The 15,640-nt window shown below is 53.0% G+C and overlaps 1 protein-coding gene across 1 annotated transcript; it reads left to right on the forward strand.

The window, feature by feature from the left end:
• Positions 1–2,801: 2,801 nt before the first annotated feature.
• LOC102064963 (hydroperoxide isomerase ALOXE3) lies at positions 2,802–7,374 on the forward strand. The gene is made up of 13 exons (XM_074530062.1): positions 2,802–2,969; positions 3,339–3,537; positions 3,610–3,691; positions 3,786–3,908; positions 4,007–4,110; positions 4,208–4,530; positions 4,606–4,809; positions 4,941–5,027; positions 5,573–5,742; positions 5,819–5,940; positions 6,032–6,132; positions 6,556–6,726; positions 6,944–7,374. The coding sequence occupies exons 1-13, from the start codon at positions 2,832–2,834 to the stop codon at positions 7,121–7,123; spliced, it is 2,004 nt and encodes a 667-aa protein (XP_074386163.1). The 5' UTR covers positions 2,802–2,831; the 3' UTR covers positions 7,124–7,374.
• The last annotated feature ends 8,266 nt before the right edge of the window (positions 7,375–15,640 follow it).

Raw genomic sequence — 15,640 nt, forward strand, 5'->3', positions numbered from 1 at the left:
AACATTTTCTCCATAACAGAAGGTGCTGTAAGAAATTTAGCGATACAAGAAACTGAGAACTTGGGCAGAAGCCATGACAAACCTGCCTCTGTAATTAAAGTAGCCCCTCCTTTGTCCCCCAAACAATCAGCAAATTCTTGTTTCCCTGATGCCTCTGCTAAACGAGAGGGGAAGGTGTGGAGATACAGCAGCAGAGCCCTCCACATTCCCTCTGGTGAACAAATTATTACTGAGGGAGAAGGCAGCGCTCAGGTTGGGGAGCTGATAGTTGTTTGGAGTGTTTTCCATCGTGAGGTACAGAATACCTCTCCTGTCTGCATCTACACTGACTCCTATGCTGTGTACCAAATGATCCTAATAATCCAGCACATCCCTTGACAACCTGTTCTGGTGGACCTCCCTTACTATAGGGCAAGTAACACTTGTGCTAAAAACCTCTCTGAATAAATATGCTTGGGTGGCCCCTGATGCTCTGGGGAAAGAGCACTGGGTAAATACATGCTGGATAATTCCATCATTTTAATTTCGTGCCTCCTGGTGGCAGATTCTGTTGCATTTACTTTTTCACAGAAGAACTCTGAGGGACATGAAGACCTGATAAATCATGGTAACACTAGTGTGGGATGACAAAAATAATGTTTTCCCTCCCTTTATGGTAACACAAGGTGATGATGCTGCAATAACATGTAAATTAATTGCTGAACCCCTCATCAAACCTATACACAGTTATGAAATCCCCTCTGTGTTGTTTTTGCACTCTGAGATCAGTTAAGGAACCATCACAACCCCCACTTGTACTAGAGGATCATGACAATCCCTGGGGTTAAGGAAAGGAGAAGGGCAGGAATGGGGGTGCAGGGGGTCCCAGGACAAAGGAAGAGGAGGGTCTGGAGGTTGGAGAGACAGGGTGGCTGGGAAAGGGGGTTCAGGGTTCTGTTCTGTGCATGGAACAGTGGATCAGGCCATCTTGGTGCTCTTGAATTGCAGTTCAAGGTTCCCAGTGCTAGGAATTGCACTTTGGGGGGATTCCCAGGGTTAGGAAAGGCAGGGATAAGGGTGGGGAGAGGCAAGATCTCTGGAAAGAAGGGTTCAGGGCATCACCAGTGTTGAGGAAAGCAGGGTTTGGGGACTGGGAAAGGCAGGAATGGGCACAGGGTGCCAGGTTCAAGGGAAAGGAAGAGGCTGGGGGCTGGGAAAGGTGGGATGGCTGGGAAAGAAGAAAGAGAGTGGTGCCAGAGCCAGGCAATGTAGTGCAGGGGGGTCTTGACGCACAGGAATGTGGGGCTCATGGGGGTCACAGTTTCGGGCAATAGCAGTTCCAATTCCCAGGAATGCCGGTTCAGGGATGTTCTGATGCCAGGGGTCCCACTCACCCCTCACCACCTCCCAGGAGTGCCCCCAGACCCAGTGCTGGAACCACTGACGGAGCTGCTCCACTGTGGCCTGGTCCCCAGAGCCACCTCCAGGCCTGCGATTGCTGCCGCTGTTTCCTGCCTGCCAAAGGCAGCTGGGGATGCTCTTGATGGAGGAGACCCTGGGTGGGGGCACACAAAGCTCCTGGCCTGCAGAGAATGCCCCTCCTTTGGCTCAAACCACCCCCTTGTGTCGGGATCTCTGCTGGTCAGAGTGACCCCGAGAAAAGTTCTAAAGTCTCTTTTCCCAGCCCAGTGCTTGAAGAAGGAGTCAGGGCTCTTCATTTCTCAATCTCAAGGTTGTTTATTTTATTTTATCTATAAAAAATTTTCTCCTGCCCTGCCGAGGTCAGCTCAGCAGGACAGTTCCAGGCACTCTGCCTGCCCCCGGGGTGGTGTTATGTCTTTATACTAAAAACTACGTATACAATATTTACAATTACTTTCCAATCCCTATCACCTATGTTAGACAGTGAGCTTCTACTCTAAACCAATCTGTAAGTACCAACATCACAGCAGAAGATGGAGGCCAAGAAGAAGAAGGAGAAAGGCTGGGCACACTCAGTTCCCTCCATCTTGCCCCCCTGAATCCACATTCTAAAACCCCCAAAATCTACTTTTTCACCTTGTGATAAATTCACTATAATTCTACTTAATTTGTCATGGCTTGCACATCTTCATCTAAGGTTGGTAACTTGCTCCACGGGTCATAATCAAAACCACTGGCATCTTGGGCTCTGTGCCAGGGTCTCTGAGACCCCTGGCAGGGGTCTTGGCTGCTCAGGACAGCCAGAGGGATGTCCTGGGTTCTGACACCCTTGGGCCATTGCCATAGCCAGGAACATGGGACAGTTTCTTGAGTAATGTGCCCATGGCCAACCCTGGGGCCATCGCTTGGGTAATGTCCCTGTGGCCATCCTCAGGGCCATCGCTTGGGTAATGTCCCCAGAGCACCCACAGGGCCATCGCTTGGGCAATGTCCCCACAGCCACCCACAGGGCCATCGCTTGGGTAATGTCCCTGCGGCCATCCTCAGGGCCATCGCTTGGGTAATGTCCCTGTGGCCATCCTCAGGGCCATTTCTTGGGTAATGTCTCCACAGCCACCCACAGGGCCATCGCTTGGGTAATGTCCCTATGGCCATCCTCAGGGCCACTTCTTGGGCAATGTCTCTACAACAACCCACAGGGCCATCACTTGGGCAATGTCCCCATGGCCACATCAGTTGAGATCAGATGTACTCAATGCTGGACAGTAGCAGTGGTCTGATAACCCCTCCCTGAGGAGGAAGGACCCGTCACCCGCTCACACAACGGCTGTGGGGGTTGCGACACCCAAATCATCCAAAACAGCAGGCTTGCACCCCACAGCCCCTCACTTTTCTCTGACGGCATCTCCAGGACATCACTGCAGCTTGTCATGGCCACCTACAAGGTGACAGTGGCAACAGGTGACATGGTGGAAGCTGGGACCAACAACTCCATCTCCATCACCCTGGTGGGCACCTATGGCGAGAGCCGCCAGACCACCGTCTCCTTCTTGTTCCTGCCAGGGAAGGTGGGCATGGGGATAAGGACAAAAGGCACAAGGGGTGATAGAGCTGTCCTGGGGACATGAGGGGCTGCATGGACTTTCCTGGGGATACAAGGGGATGGTGAGAAGGGATATGAGAGAGATGGAGGAAAGGGGTTCCAGGGTCTGGAGGAAAAAAATCTGGGAAGAATGGTGGGTAGTGGTCCTGGGGGGATTGGAGGAATGGTGTTCTGGGAGGGTGGAGGAAAGGGACTTTGAGGGGATGATGGAGGAAAAGGATCCTGAAGGCAATGGAAGCAAGTGGGGATGCTTTGAGCCCCTTCTCTGCTGGTGTCCCTGGTGCCACTACAGGGCATCTGCCCATTCCCCCAGAAGCCATTTCCTCCTCTCCAGGAGAGGAGCCTGTCTGTGCACTGTGGGCAGGACTTAGGCCCCATTGTCCTCATCCGCCTGCACAAGTGGCGGCTCTTCCTGGAGGATGCCTGGTTCTGCAAGGACGTACGGGTGGCAGCCCCCAATGGCACCCTGTATCGCTTCCCTTGCTACCAGTGGCTGGAGGGAGTCACCACGGTGGAGGTGCGAGAGGGCTCAGGTAGGACCCACCCTGTCCCCATCTTCCTCTGAAGGCCAGAGGTCCGACTTTTGACACCCCCTTTCTTTCTAGGGAAGAAGCTGGTGGATGACAAGCTGCAGATCCTCAAGGAACATCGTCATCGGGAGCTGGCAGCACGGCAGGAGGCTTACCGGTGACAGCAGGGACAGGGGGGCAAGGCCTGCTTTGGCCAGGTGGGCTGGTCAGCAGTGATGCTGATGTCTGCTCCCATTTTTCCCCCCGCTCAGGTGGAAGAACTTCGCCCAGGGCTGGCCCCGTTGCCTCAATGTGGACTCCATCTTCGAGCTGGACTCCAACATCCAGTTCTCCCGCATCAGGGCCAACAACTTCACTGGTTTCCTCATCTTCCAGTAAGCTGTGCCCTGAGGCCATGGAGGACTTGGGTAATGGCAGGGAAAGGGGCCACAGAAGCCAAGAAGTGTGCTGAGGTCCCCCCTCTGCCCTGTAGAGGGGCCTCCCACTTTCTGTCAGGGTTCCTACTGAGACGCAGCTCCTGGAACAGCCTGGATGAGATGCGCACCATCTTCTCCCGGACACAGGGCAGGGACATTGGTGGGTGCCTTTGTGTTGTCCCTTGCCCTTCCTCCTGTATCACTCAGGGTGCTTGGAGGGTGGGTAAGTGGGTGCTGATGTCTGACCATCGCCTTAGTCCCTGAGTATGTGGCCAAGCACTGGCAAGAAGATGACTTCTTCGGTTCCCAGTTCCTCACTGGCAACAACCCCATCATCATCCATCGCTGCACCACACTGCCACTCAAATTCCCAGTGACACCAGAGATGGTTGCTGGCTCACTGGGAGGTGGCACTGACCTGGGCAAGGAGCTGCAAGAAGGTCGGATTTTCATTGTGGACTACAAGGTGCTGGAGGACATCCCAACCGACACCATTTACGGGCGCCAGCAGTACATAGCGGCCCCACTCTGCCTGCTTCACCAAGGCACTGATGGGCTCCTGCGCCCCATCGCCATCCAGGTAGGGGTGTCCCACTCTAAATCCTACTGTCAGGAGGGTGGCAATGGTTCTATACCACCGTGTGGTCTCCCACAGCTCAGCCAAACACCAGGACCCCAGAGCCCCATCTTCCTGCCGAGTGATGATGAGTGGGACTGGCTGTTGGCCAAGACCTGGGTGCGCAACGCAGACTTCTACAGCCACCAGCTCCTCACCCACCTGCTGAGGACCCACCTGTTTGGGGAGGTCTTTGCCATCGCCACGCTGCGCCACCTGCCCACCTGTCACCCCCTCTTCAAGGTAAGGTCCCCCCTTAGGGCCACCTGCTGCTCCCTGTCCCCAGATCTGAGGGCAGTTATGCCCCACCTGACAGCCCCCCAGCTCCATGAAGGGGTCCATGGTCACCTGCCAGGTGTTTATTCCTCCCTCAGCTCCTCATGCCCCACTTCCACTTCACACTGCACATCAACACCTTGGCCCGCAGTGTCCTCATAAACCAGGGTGGCCTCATTGACAAGGTGAGCCCTGGGAACTGAGCCACTGGGCTCTGCTGGGGCACTGAATGCTCTGGGGTATTGGGAGGCACAGGGGTGTACTGGGGACACCGGGGGTCTACTGAAGTCCACTGGGACACTGGAGGGCACTGGAGTCTTGGCGATGCTGGGGTCTCCTGGAGGTACTGGATTCTACTTGGAGGCACTGGGGTCTCCTGGGAACCCTGGGGTCTACTGGAAACACTGGGCAGTACTGGGGTGCTACTGGAACCAATGTAGAGTACTGGTGCGTACTGGGAACACTGGGTGTACTGAAATTGCTGGGGAACACTGTAGTGTATTGGGGGCACTAGAGGGCACTGGGAAGCATGAGAGACCTGGCAGACATTACAGAACATGGTGTGGAGGACACTGGAGAGCACTGGGGTAAATGGGAGTACCAGGGGCACTGGGTGTGTACTTGGAGCAATTGTAACCTGGGACCAGTATGGGGTACTGGGGTGTATGGGAAGCACTGGGCGACACTGAAGCCGGGCACCTCCTGCCCTCCCCAACCATGGTTCACCCAGGGTTCCGGGGTGACCTATGAGGGGCTGCTGCTGGTGGTGCAGCGAGGCCTGGAGCAGGTGACCTACACATCCCTGTGCCTCCCCGACGACATCCGCCACCGTGGCATGTCCCATGTCCCCAACTACTACTACCGAGACGATGGGATGAGCCTCTGGGAAGCCATTGAGAGGTGAGACTGGTTTCAGGGGGTGGAGGGTGGTCCTGGCATGCCTCAAGATCTCACAATCACCTCTTCCCTACGGCAGCTTTGTCACTGGCATCGTCACATTCTACTATGATGGGGATGCAGCGGTGAGCGGGGACACCGAGCTGCAGGCCTGGGTGATGGACATCTTCACCAATGGTTTCTTGGGCAGGACCTCCTCAGGTAGCACACCTGTGGCTGCCAGAGGATGTCCCCAGGGGAGGCAGGGAACACGCAGGTCCCTGAGGCTCTTGGCTGTCCCATCCCCACCCAGGTATTCCCTCGTCGCTGCAGACAGTGGTGGAGCTCATCAAGTTCCTCACCATGGTGATGTTTACCTGCTCGGTGCAGCACGCGGCTGTCAACAATGGGCAGGTAGGACATGGGCAGGGACCCAAAGGATATCCTCAGGTGTCCTCAAGCCATGCTGGGGACATGGCCCTCTCCCACTCCTCTGTGTGGAGGAAGGATGTCCCCATCCTGAACCAATGTCTATATCACACCTCTCTACATGCCAGAAGGACGTCCCCATCCATTTTATGTCCATGCTGGAAGGATGTCCTCACCCTGTGTCCCCATCCAATGGGTCCCCATGCCAGAAGGATGTACCCATCCATCCCCTCTTCACACTGGAGATGTCCCCATCCATCTCCCTTGCCATGCTGAGATGTTCCAATCTGCCTCCTCTCTGTGCCAAAGAATGTTCCCACCTGTCCCCTCGCTGTTTTGGGAGGATGTCCCCACCCGTTCCATTGCTGGTTGGGGGGATGCTCTCTGCAGTAATCTTTCCCCCTGCAGTATGATCTAGGGGCCTTCGTCCCCAACGCCCCGTCCTCCATGCGCCACCCACCACCCAGCGAGAAGGGCCGGGCCTTCCTCCAGCACTTCCTCGACACCATTCCTGAGGTGGCCACCACTGCTAACATCCTGGTTGCCCTCATTCTCCTCAGCTCCCAACTCAAGGACAGGGTGAGTCTGGCCCCACAGTCCCCACGTGCCCCCCCCCAAACAGCTCTGTGGGCCGGGGGAACTGCAAGAGGTGCCCACAAGGGTGGATGTCACCACCTTTGGTGTCACCAAGCTTGGGGGACAGCCACCATTCCTCCACACCTACCAGGGTGCTGGGGAACCCCCGAATAGCACCAAGGGCTGAAGCTGAAGGGTCCATGTTGCTGTCTGCCTCCAGAGGCTCCTGGGACAGTACCCAGAGGAGTGGTTCACAGAGGCAGAACCCCGGCGGCTCATCCGGGCCTTCCAAGGGCGGCTGGAGGAGATCCGGGACCGGATTGAGGAGAGGAACCAACAGGCTGAGCTGAGATACAACTACCTGAACCCACTGGAGACGGAGAACAGCATCTCCATCTGAGCACAGGAGCTGCACCCGCTCAGCACCAGCAGCACTGCCATCACCCTGCACCTGGGCATCCTCAACAAACAGAACCACCAGCATCTGGACAGCCAGTACACCCAGCACCCCTTACACGGCCATCCCCAACACCCTGTCACCCAGCATCCCGCACTTGGACAACCCCAGCAGCCCCACACCTGCAGATCTCCATCATCCACCCCCACCTCCCTCAGCACCCCCCACTCCATTTTCCTCTCCCCAATAAATGCCAGCTGTCAATCAAACCTTGCTGCTTGTAGGCATACCCTAAAACCACAGGGATCCGCACAGCCCCCACACAAAGCAGGAAGCTGAACTGAGGCAGCTGGGGGGCATGACAGAGTTCCAGGTGCTCCCAGCACTTCCTCCCAGTGCTCACAGTGTTCATCACTGCTCCCCAGGGACCCAGTGCCCCCCGGCAGCGCTCCCCTCATTGTGGGCAGAGTGGGAGCTTGAAACAAAATTTATTAGAGAAGCTTTTTTTGAGATATAAAGTACAGAAAGGATCCCCAACACCCCCAAAACCTACCCAGGACCCCCTAGCTTTCTAAACTTCTCAGAATGGAATGTAGGTGTTGTAGGTGTGACTGGATCTAATCCAAGTCCAGCTTCCACAGCCTCCTAACAGGCAAGGTGCTCCAGCCCCACCTTGGAGGCCCTTCACTAAACCTGCTCAGGTTTACAGACATCTTTCCTGTGTTGAGGAACCACAACCAAGGCACAATAATCTGGATAATTCCGATCCATATCCTTAATCTCTTGGTCACACAATCCAGGGTGCTCCTGGCCTTCCTCACTGCCAGTGCATATGGCTGCCTCCAGCTCCCAGTGCACCAAGTCCTTTCCCACAGGGATACTGCCAGCCACATAGCTCCAGCCAGTGCCACTGCAGGGGCTGATACTGGCATTTGTCCTTCTTTCATGAATTCCATGAGTGTGTGAACTGAATATATCCAGGTAACCAAGACAGCCAAAATCCACAGCTGAAGTGTAAAGAGTACATTTATTCTATCGCCACGCTAGGAGAAGGGGACATATACAGTCCTAAGCTTATTCCATCTTAACAGGGGCAAAATGAACACATGCCAAGCCTGTTCCTCTGCCATAACATACCACAGGGCCCATCAAAGGCACATTCCTTCACAAGGCTGTGCTTTTGCAATCTCTGAACTCCTTATCTCTCTTCCCTCTCACCAGGAGGCCTAAGGCCTGTGAAAAATGCATTTCAGGACTATTTTACAACATCCTGTTATCTTCTGCAGAAATTGCACTTCTCAAAGCAGACATAAAACAACCCAAAGCAATCACAATATGTGAAATTTTTCCCACCGAATATTAGCATCTTTCAGCTGCAAGGTCATCTTTGAGTGAAAATACTACTTTTTCTTATTTTTTTCTTCCTTGCCACATCAGCTTTTAACCCCTTCCCCCCCTCAGTGAGGTTCCTGACAATACTTGCTTTCCTCCTCTTTGAAGCTCTTCACTGAATGCAGAGATCTGAGAGACCTTTGCAGCAAAGACTCAGGCAAAGAAGCCATTTTATCCCTCAACATCAGTATCAGTGTTTGCTGGTATTAAATCCCCCTTCCTGTTCTGAAGCAGTCCTGCACAGCACAAACAATGCAGAGAAATTCCCTGTCTGTTGCCGGCCTTGCTGTTATCCAGTGTCTTCACAGCTCCTGTTCGTTAGTTCATTACCTGTCCAGTGCCATCGCAGCCCTGCTCCCTTCCCATGTCCCAGAGCCCCTGTGCAGGCCCAGCCCAGGCCAGGAGCATTGTGGCTGGAACGGCCCCTGTGCCGTGGTGCCCACAGCAGCCTTGGGGCTCTGTGCCCCATGGCCTCACTGCTGGGCAGCCTCTGCCAGCTCCTGCAGAGCCCGTGGCACCTGTGGAGCTGCACAGACAGCCCTGCCCCGGGCTCTGCCGGCCTCTGGGCCAGCAGAGAGGCAGCCAGGGCTGGCCATGGCTGGGAACAGGCCCTGAGCCCCGCAGGAGGATGGAGCTGGGCCACAGCCAAACTCAGCCCAGGCCAAAGCTGGGCTCAGCAGCCAGGGCTGCCAAAACATGGGGACAGAAGCTGGCGCTGACAAATGTGCTGGGCCCCCTCCCTGCTCTGTTCATGCCACCAAGGGCACAGAGCAGCCTCCTCTCTGGGCCACTTGCCTGTTTGCAATGCCTTGCACAGGTGCTGGCCCTGCCCCACAAGGCCTGGCCTGAGTCCTGCCCCTGTACGCTCACCTAGGCTGAGATGGACACTGATGGTTTCTGGGCCGGGCTCTCTGAGCCCAGCCCAGCTCCCTGCAAGCTCTGCCAGCTGCCCTGAGCTCTGGGCAGCACCAAGGGCCTCTCCCCAGCCCAGCCCAGCCGGCTCTGGCCCCACAGCTCTGCTCAGGCCAGGCTGCTCTGGGCACTGCCCCACGGCCTCAGCCCCTGGCAAGGGCACAGCAGCAGCTGCAGCTGCCACAGGACTCAGCCCCAGCCATGGGAGAAGGTGCTTGGCCAAAGCCAAAGGAGGCTCCCTGGCTGCCGTGCTCCCCTCGGGCTGAGGTGCTGAGAGCTCTGCAGCCCCTGCTGCCATCCCATCTGCCCAGGGCAGCACAAGAGCCGCGGCCTTGGGGCCCTCAAGAGCTGCTCCTGCACCAGGCCCAGGGCGCGCTCCAAGGCTGATGCAGCCAGAAAATTGTTCTCACTTCCCATTCATTCCTGCTCTGCTGAGGATGGACCTCAAGACTAAAAAAAAATGCTGCAGGTTAATTTATTTCATTTAAATACAATGTGAGTCTCCCTATTTACACAAAGTCTCTGGGTCACACAAGCTTGGTGGATGCTGAAGGAGGAAAGGATGAGTAATGACACTTCTTTTTAAAGTCAACAACATCACAAGTGGAGAAGAAAAATATGCAACATGTAAATAAGGAAAGGCAGACTTATCTGTCATGACAGGCACTGGGAGTCACTGACAGAGAACAACAGGCAGGCTGTGGCTGCTCAAATGCATCCACTCCTAAGTTTCTTCAGCTCTTGGTTCCTCAGGCTGTAGATGAGGGGGTTCAGTGCTGCAGGCATCATTGAGTACAGAACCGACACCACCAGATGTAACAGTGGGGAGGAGGTGAAGGGGGGCTTCAGGTAAACAAACATGGAAGTGCTGATAACAGGGAGACCAGACAGGCGAGGGAAGCACAGGGCTTTGTGCTGTCCCTGCTCAGACGGGATCCTCAGCATGGCCCTGAAGATCCGCACAGCATAGAAAAAATGAGTACAAAACACTCAAATCCTAAAGAGACACTAAATACAAGAATCCCAACTTTGACCAGTTATTTTCAGAGATACTCCAGTCTCCAGAGTTTTAGAGACTTGAACCTTTGTTGTTGTGGACACTCAAAACCCTGTAAGGTCAAGGGTCTGTTGAAGTTGAAGGCTGGAAGAGAGTAATTTCAGCTACCAGGAGGGAAGTTCCTTCTGAAATCCTGACAAGTAGGGCAGGTACCTTCTACAACAAGTAAGAGACCCTGGAACTCGGCGGCCAGACAACTGATAAGGTGGGTGAAGGTGCTTCTGGGACAGAGGGGCCTCCTAAAGCAACACCACCTGTACCTGGCATCAGAATCTCCTGTGTTAAGAGGAAAAGAAGGGAAGTTTAATAAGAGACTACTCTCCCTTCTGAGGAGAATGGAGGGCCTGATTTGCAGATAGGACCCAACTCACAGCGAAGTCTGCAGTCTCCCAGGGGCTTGGGTAAGGGACACTACTGGAAAACTCTCCAGCCTGTTAAGGCCTTCTGGTTACTATCTGCTATTGGTTTTTCAGGCTGGCAGTGACAAAGTAATAAAGAGAAGTCCGAGGGAAATCAAAAGAGATTTCAAAGCCTTGAGACAACTGGACACAGGATCAGGAGCACAGGTAGTGATTTCCTTGGTCCTTCTGGTAACAGGGAATAATACTGACAGGACTAAAAAGATCCGTCACATCAATGCATGTGTCCAAGGCTGATGCAACTGGAAAAAATTGGGTTATTTGACTATGGGATGATCTATTCAACACCTGGCCTACTGACACCTGATGGGATTTACCTTTAAGAGGGAAAGGGACAAAATCAGGCTCACCAGTGAAGAGCAACGGGATGGAGCACCAAAGCTTGAGGAAAGGAGCACTGATAGGATCCCTCAATCCTGCTACAATGTACCACACCTGAAACGTTTCCACACTAATGCATACACAGCATGAGCAACAAACAAGAAGAGCTGGAAGCTTTGGCCCACTGCCAGAGATTTGACAGCACTGGTATAAGTGAAACCTGGCAGGATGAGACAACTCTGTTATAGGAGTGCCCCACTGGATGATTAAAAGCTCCTTCAGAAGGGTAACCAGGGCAGGAGAGGTGTGGGGTGGCATTGGCTGTAATGGAAGGGCTGGAATGTCTGGAGCTCACAGCTGGCAACGGCACAGTTGAGAGTGGGTGAGAATAAAGGGGCAAACAAATAATGCAGATGCCACTGTGCGAGTCTACTAGAGACCACCCAGCCAGGCCCAGGACAGTGAAGAGTTATTATGTGAGGAACCAAGGGACACTTCAAAGGAAAGATGCTCTCCGAGATCTGCTGCTTCTCAACAGAGAGATCTCGTGAGCAAAATGGAGACTGGTCATCTAGCCACAGAGACCACAGAGCAATCAAGTTTAAATCTCTGCTGACAGGAGGTAAAGTGCCAGCAAAACTTCAGCTCTGGCCATGAGAGCAGACCTCAGGCTGTTCAGGAACAAATGAGCACCCTGGAAAAATGTGTCTGCAGGTGCTGGAGCCCGTCACTGCATCATCTTCTAAGGCACAGGAGAAGCAATTCCTAAATGCTGGCAGTCAAGCAGGCAGGGTAGAAGATTGATGTGGCTGAACAGGGATTTCCCCTTGGATATAAGGAAAAAAGGAAGGTGTGTGCCCAGTGGAAAGGTCAGGTAACACAGGAAGAATACAGAGATGCTGCTCAACACTGTAGGGAGAAAATCTGTGTGGCCAAAGCTCAGTTGGAATTGAAGCTGCCAGAAATGTGGGGAACAATAAAAAGTTCTTTCAAATATATTAATAGGAAAACAAAGGGTAGAAATAACACTGTCAAATTCCAGGATTAGGATGGTCACCTCACAAACAGGGACATGCACAAAGCGGATGTGTTTTAATACACTCTTTGCCACTGTCTTCAACACAGATGACAGACCAAGGGAATCTCAGTGCAGGAGATCAAGAATGATCCCAATCTGAACTTGCACGGGATCTGCTGATCCAGCTGGATCCCTACAAATCTGTGGGGTCTGATGGGATTTATACAAGAATACTCAGAGCTGCTGACGTCATTGCAAAGCCTCTCTTGATGATTTTTGAGTATTCCTGGGACACCTGAGAGGTCCCAGCTGACTGGAAGCGGGTAAACGCTGTCCCAGTTTTCAAGAAGGGCAAGGAGGAGGACTCTGAAAACTACAGGCCTGTCAGAGCCACTTCAGTACCCAATGATGCAACAGAAAAGATTACTCTGGAAGGTATTGAAAAATACCTAGCAGACACCACAGTTATTGGTCACAGCCAGCACAGCTTCATGAGGGGAAAGTCCTGCTTGTTGAACCTGATTTTCTTCTCAGACAGGGCAACCCATGTGGTTGACCCAGGAAAGCCAGGAGATGGAATGTTTTTTGGACTTCAGCAAAGGTTTTGATACTGTCTCTCCCAGGCCCCTTCTGAACAAACTGTGAATAATGTGAAACAGTTGAATAACTGTGTTACATGTTGGGCACAAAGGGTGACAGTGACAGATGAAATCAGGCTGGCACCAGTCACTAGTGGGGTTCCACAGGGATCCATCATCAGCCCAGCTCTCTTCAACATCTTCATAAATGACTTGGAGGCAGGACTTAAATAAATACTAAGAAAATACACTAAATTGGGAGGAGCTATCAACTTCTGCAAGGGCAGAGAGGGCCTGCAAAAAGCCTTGACAAATCGGAGATGTAGACAATCACCAACCATGTGAAGTTTAACAAGGGCCAGTGCAGGATCCTGCACCTGAGATGGGGAGCCCCTGGCTGTGTGCATGGACTGGGGAATGAGATGCTGGAGAGCAGCTGTGAGAAGGGACCTGGAGGTCCCGGTCAATGTTCAGTTGGATCCAAATCAGCAGTGCCTGGCAGCCAGGAGGGCCATCCGTGTGCTGGGCTCATCAGGCCCAGCATGGCCAGCCTGGCCAGGGAGGGGACTGTCCTCTGCTTTGCATTGGGGCAGCCTCACCTTGAGTCCTGGGGGCAGTTTTGGGCACGAAAACACAAAAAAGACGTTTAGCCACTGGAGAGCATCCAAAGGAGGCCACAAGGATGGGAAAGGTCTGGAGAGGAAGCTTTATGAGGAGCAACTGAGGTCACCTTATCCGTTCAGCTGGAGAAGAGGAGACTGAAGGGAGACCTCATTGAGCTCTTCAACATCGTCCCAAGGGGCAGCACAGGAGCAGGTACCAGCCTCTCCACTCTTGTGATCAGTGGCAGGTCTCAAGGAAACAGATGGAGCGGAGTCAGGGAGGTTTAGCTGAGGTATCAGGAAAAGGTTTTTACCTCAGTTGGTCAGGCACTGGAAGAAGCTGCCCAGGGAAGTGGTCACAGCTCCAAACCTGTCTCAGCTCAAGGAGCATTTGGACAATGCTGTCAGCCCATGGTGGGATTGCTGGAGTGCTCTGTGCAAGTTGTGGAGTTAGACTCAGTGATCCTGATGGGTACCTTCCAACTCAGCCCACTCTGTGATTCTAGGAACTTCCTGCTCTGCCCCAAGACTTGTGCTCAGCCTCCTGTCTCACCCACTGGAGAAGAACACCTGTGCCCACAGGAACAATACCCACCAAAAGTCTGGTTTACACAAGAGGCTGCACCAGGTGAACTGAAAAAGAGAGCAGATCAGGCCTCCTCACTCTTTTTTCTTTGTTTTCCCTGCCTCTCTTTATTCTCCTCTCTCACCTTTCTTTCTGTTTTTTCTCTGCCCAGCTCCGGCCCATCCACACGGCAACACCAACACAGGACTGAAGCACTGGAAATATTCTTTGCTTCCTTCCCTGACTGTGCCTGGGCAAAGCACACCTCTCCCATTCTCCACATGAACTGTGGTGGAACTGGGGACATTGTGGAGCTGTGCTGCTGCTCCACACACTTGTAAGCCAGTGCCTTGGACGAGTTTGTGGTGGGAGCAGAGAATTCATGGAAGTGTTGGGAACAACAAAACATAAGGTGTGTCCGGGTCTTTCTTGAGCTTGATGGGAATTTATAACAAACACCACTCCCCTACCAGTGGATGAGGACAGGGGTCCCGGGGCTCCCCTCTTTCCATGCTCCCCCTGCCTCTCAGGCTGCCGGGGGTCCCCCCTCTAAAGGCTCACCATTTCAGAACCCCAGGGCTCCCTGCTCTCTGGGCTGCTGGGGTCCCAGGGGTTCCTCCTCTCTGTGTGGTTCTGAAGGTCTCACCATGAGAGACTGGAATGTTCTGGGTTAATGGCTTGAACAATAGGCCATTTGTAAAAGCAGGGGGGCTTTGCTGATTATGGGCAAGGGAACAGCCCAGGTGCAGAGGGTGGGAGCCCCAGAGCTCCACAACAAATCAACCTTGGTTTAGCAAGAAGCTGGGCTTTGAGCCAAATAAGGGAAAAATCCTATAGGCAGCTGATCCAGCGAGGTGGGACAGTGCTTTTGAGCAGGGCAATTTCATCCTTAACACAAGTGGCTCAGTTGTAAAAACTCCCTCCTCCCTGAGGGATATACTGGGACATTCAGACATACTGGGACATGCACACATACTGCGACATTCAGACAGAGGGCTGAAGATTTTCATCCCCTCTGATGGGCCATAATTAGCTCAACTACAATGACTGAGAGACAGCTGTCATATCTTAACAGATGTCATAAACCATCAAAGATCTCTGAAGTGCCCCGGACTCATTTCTGGAGCCTTCCACCAGAGGACTGCATATGATCCAGTGTTGCAATAAACCCACAGTGCTGTAAAGACCGTGCAAACTCCCCCTTCCTGGGAAGGACATGGACCTTCCTGCATAACCCTGAGTGTGTATTAACCCAGTTAAGTCTGTGTTTCGTGGGCATCACCCAGCCCCAAGACAAATCAAGACAGTGACCATCATTTCAACCAACTGACATCAAAATTGCAACAATCAAGTCCCATGTCTGGATCCACAGATGGTTATACCTTTCTAGTCTTATCCTTTTTTTCTCTTTCTTTCTTTTCCTTATGTGTTTTCTTACATGTTATTTTAATGCTTTTATATTGTTGCATTTCTGTAGATAATAATAACCAAAATGGTTGCCCACCTCCTTTCCATTGCATCCAAACTGAGGAGTTCTCAAAAAAAAGTGCATAAAAGATAGATAGATAGATAGATAGATAGATAGATAGATAGATAGAAAAAACCCACTATAACTCTTCAGAGGCTGGTCATAACCACCCTTCTCCAGGGTCTCCT

Source organism: Zonotrichia albicollis, chromosome 31, assembly GCF_047830755.1.
Source record: "Zonotrichia albicollis isolate bZonAlb1 chromosome 31, bZonAlb1.hap1, whole genome shotgun sequence".
Lineage (NCBI taxonomy): Eukaryota > Metazoa > Chordata > Aves > Passeriformes > Passerellidae > Zonotrichia > Zonotrichia albicollis.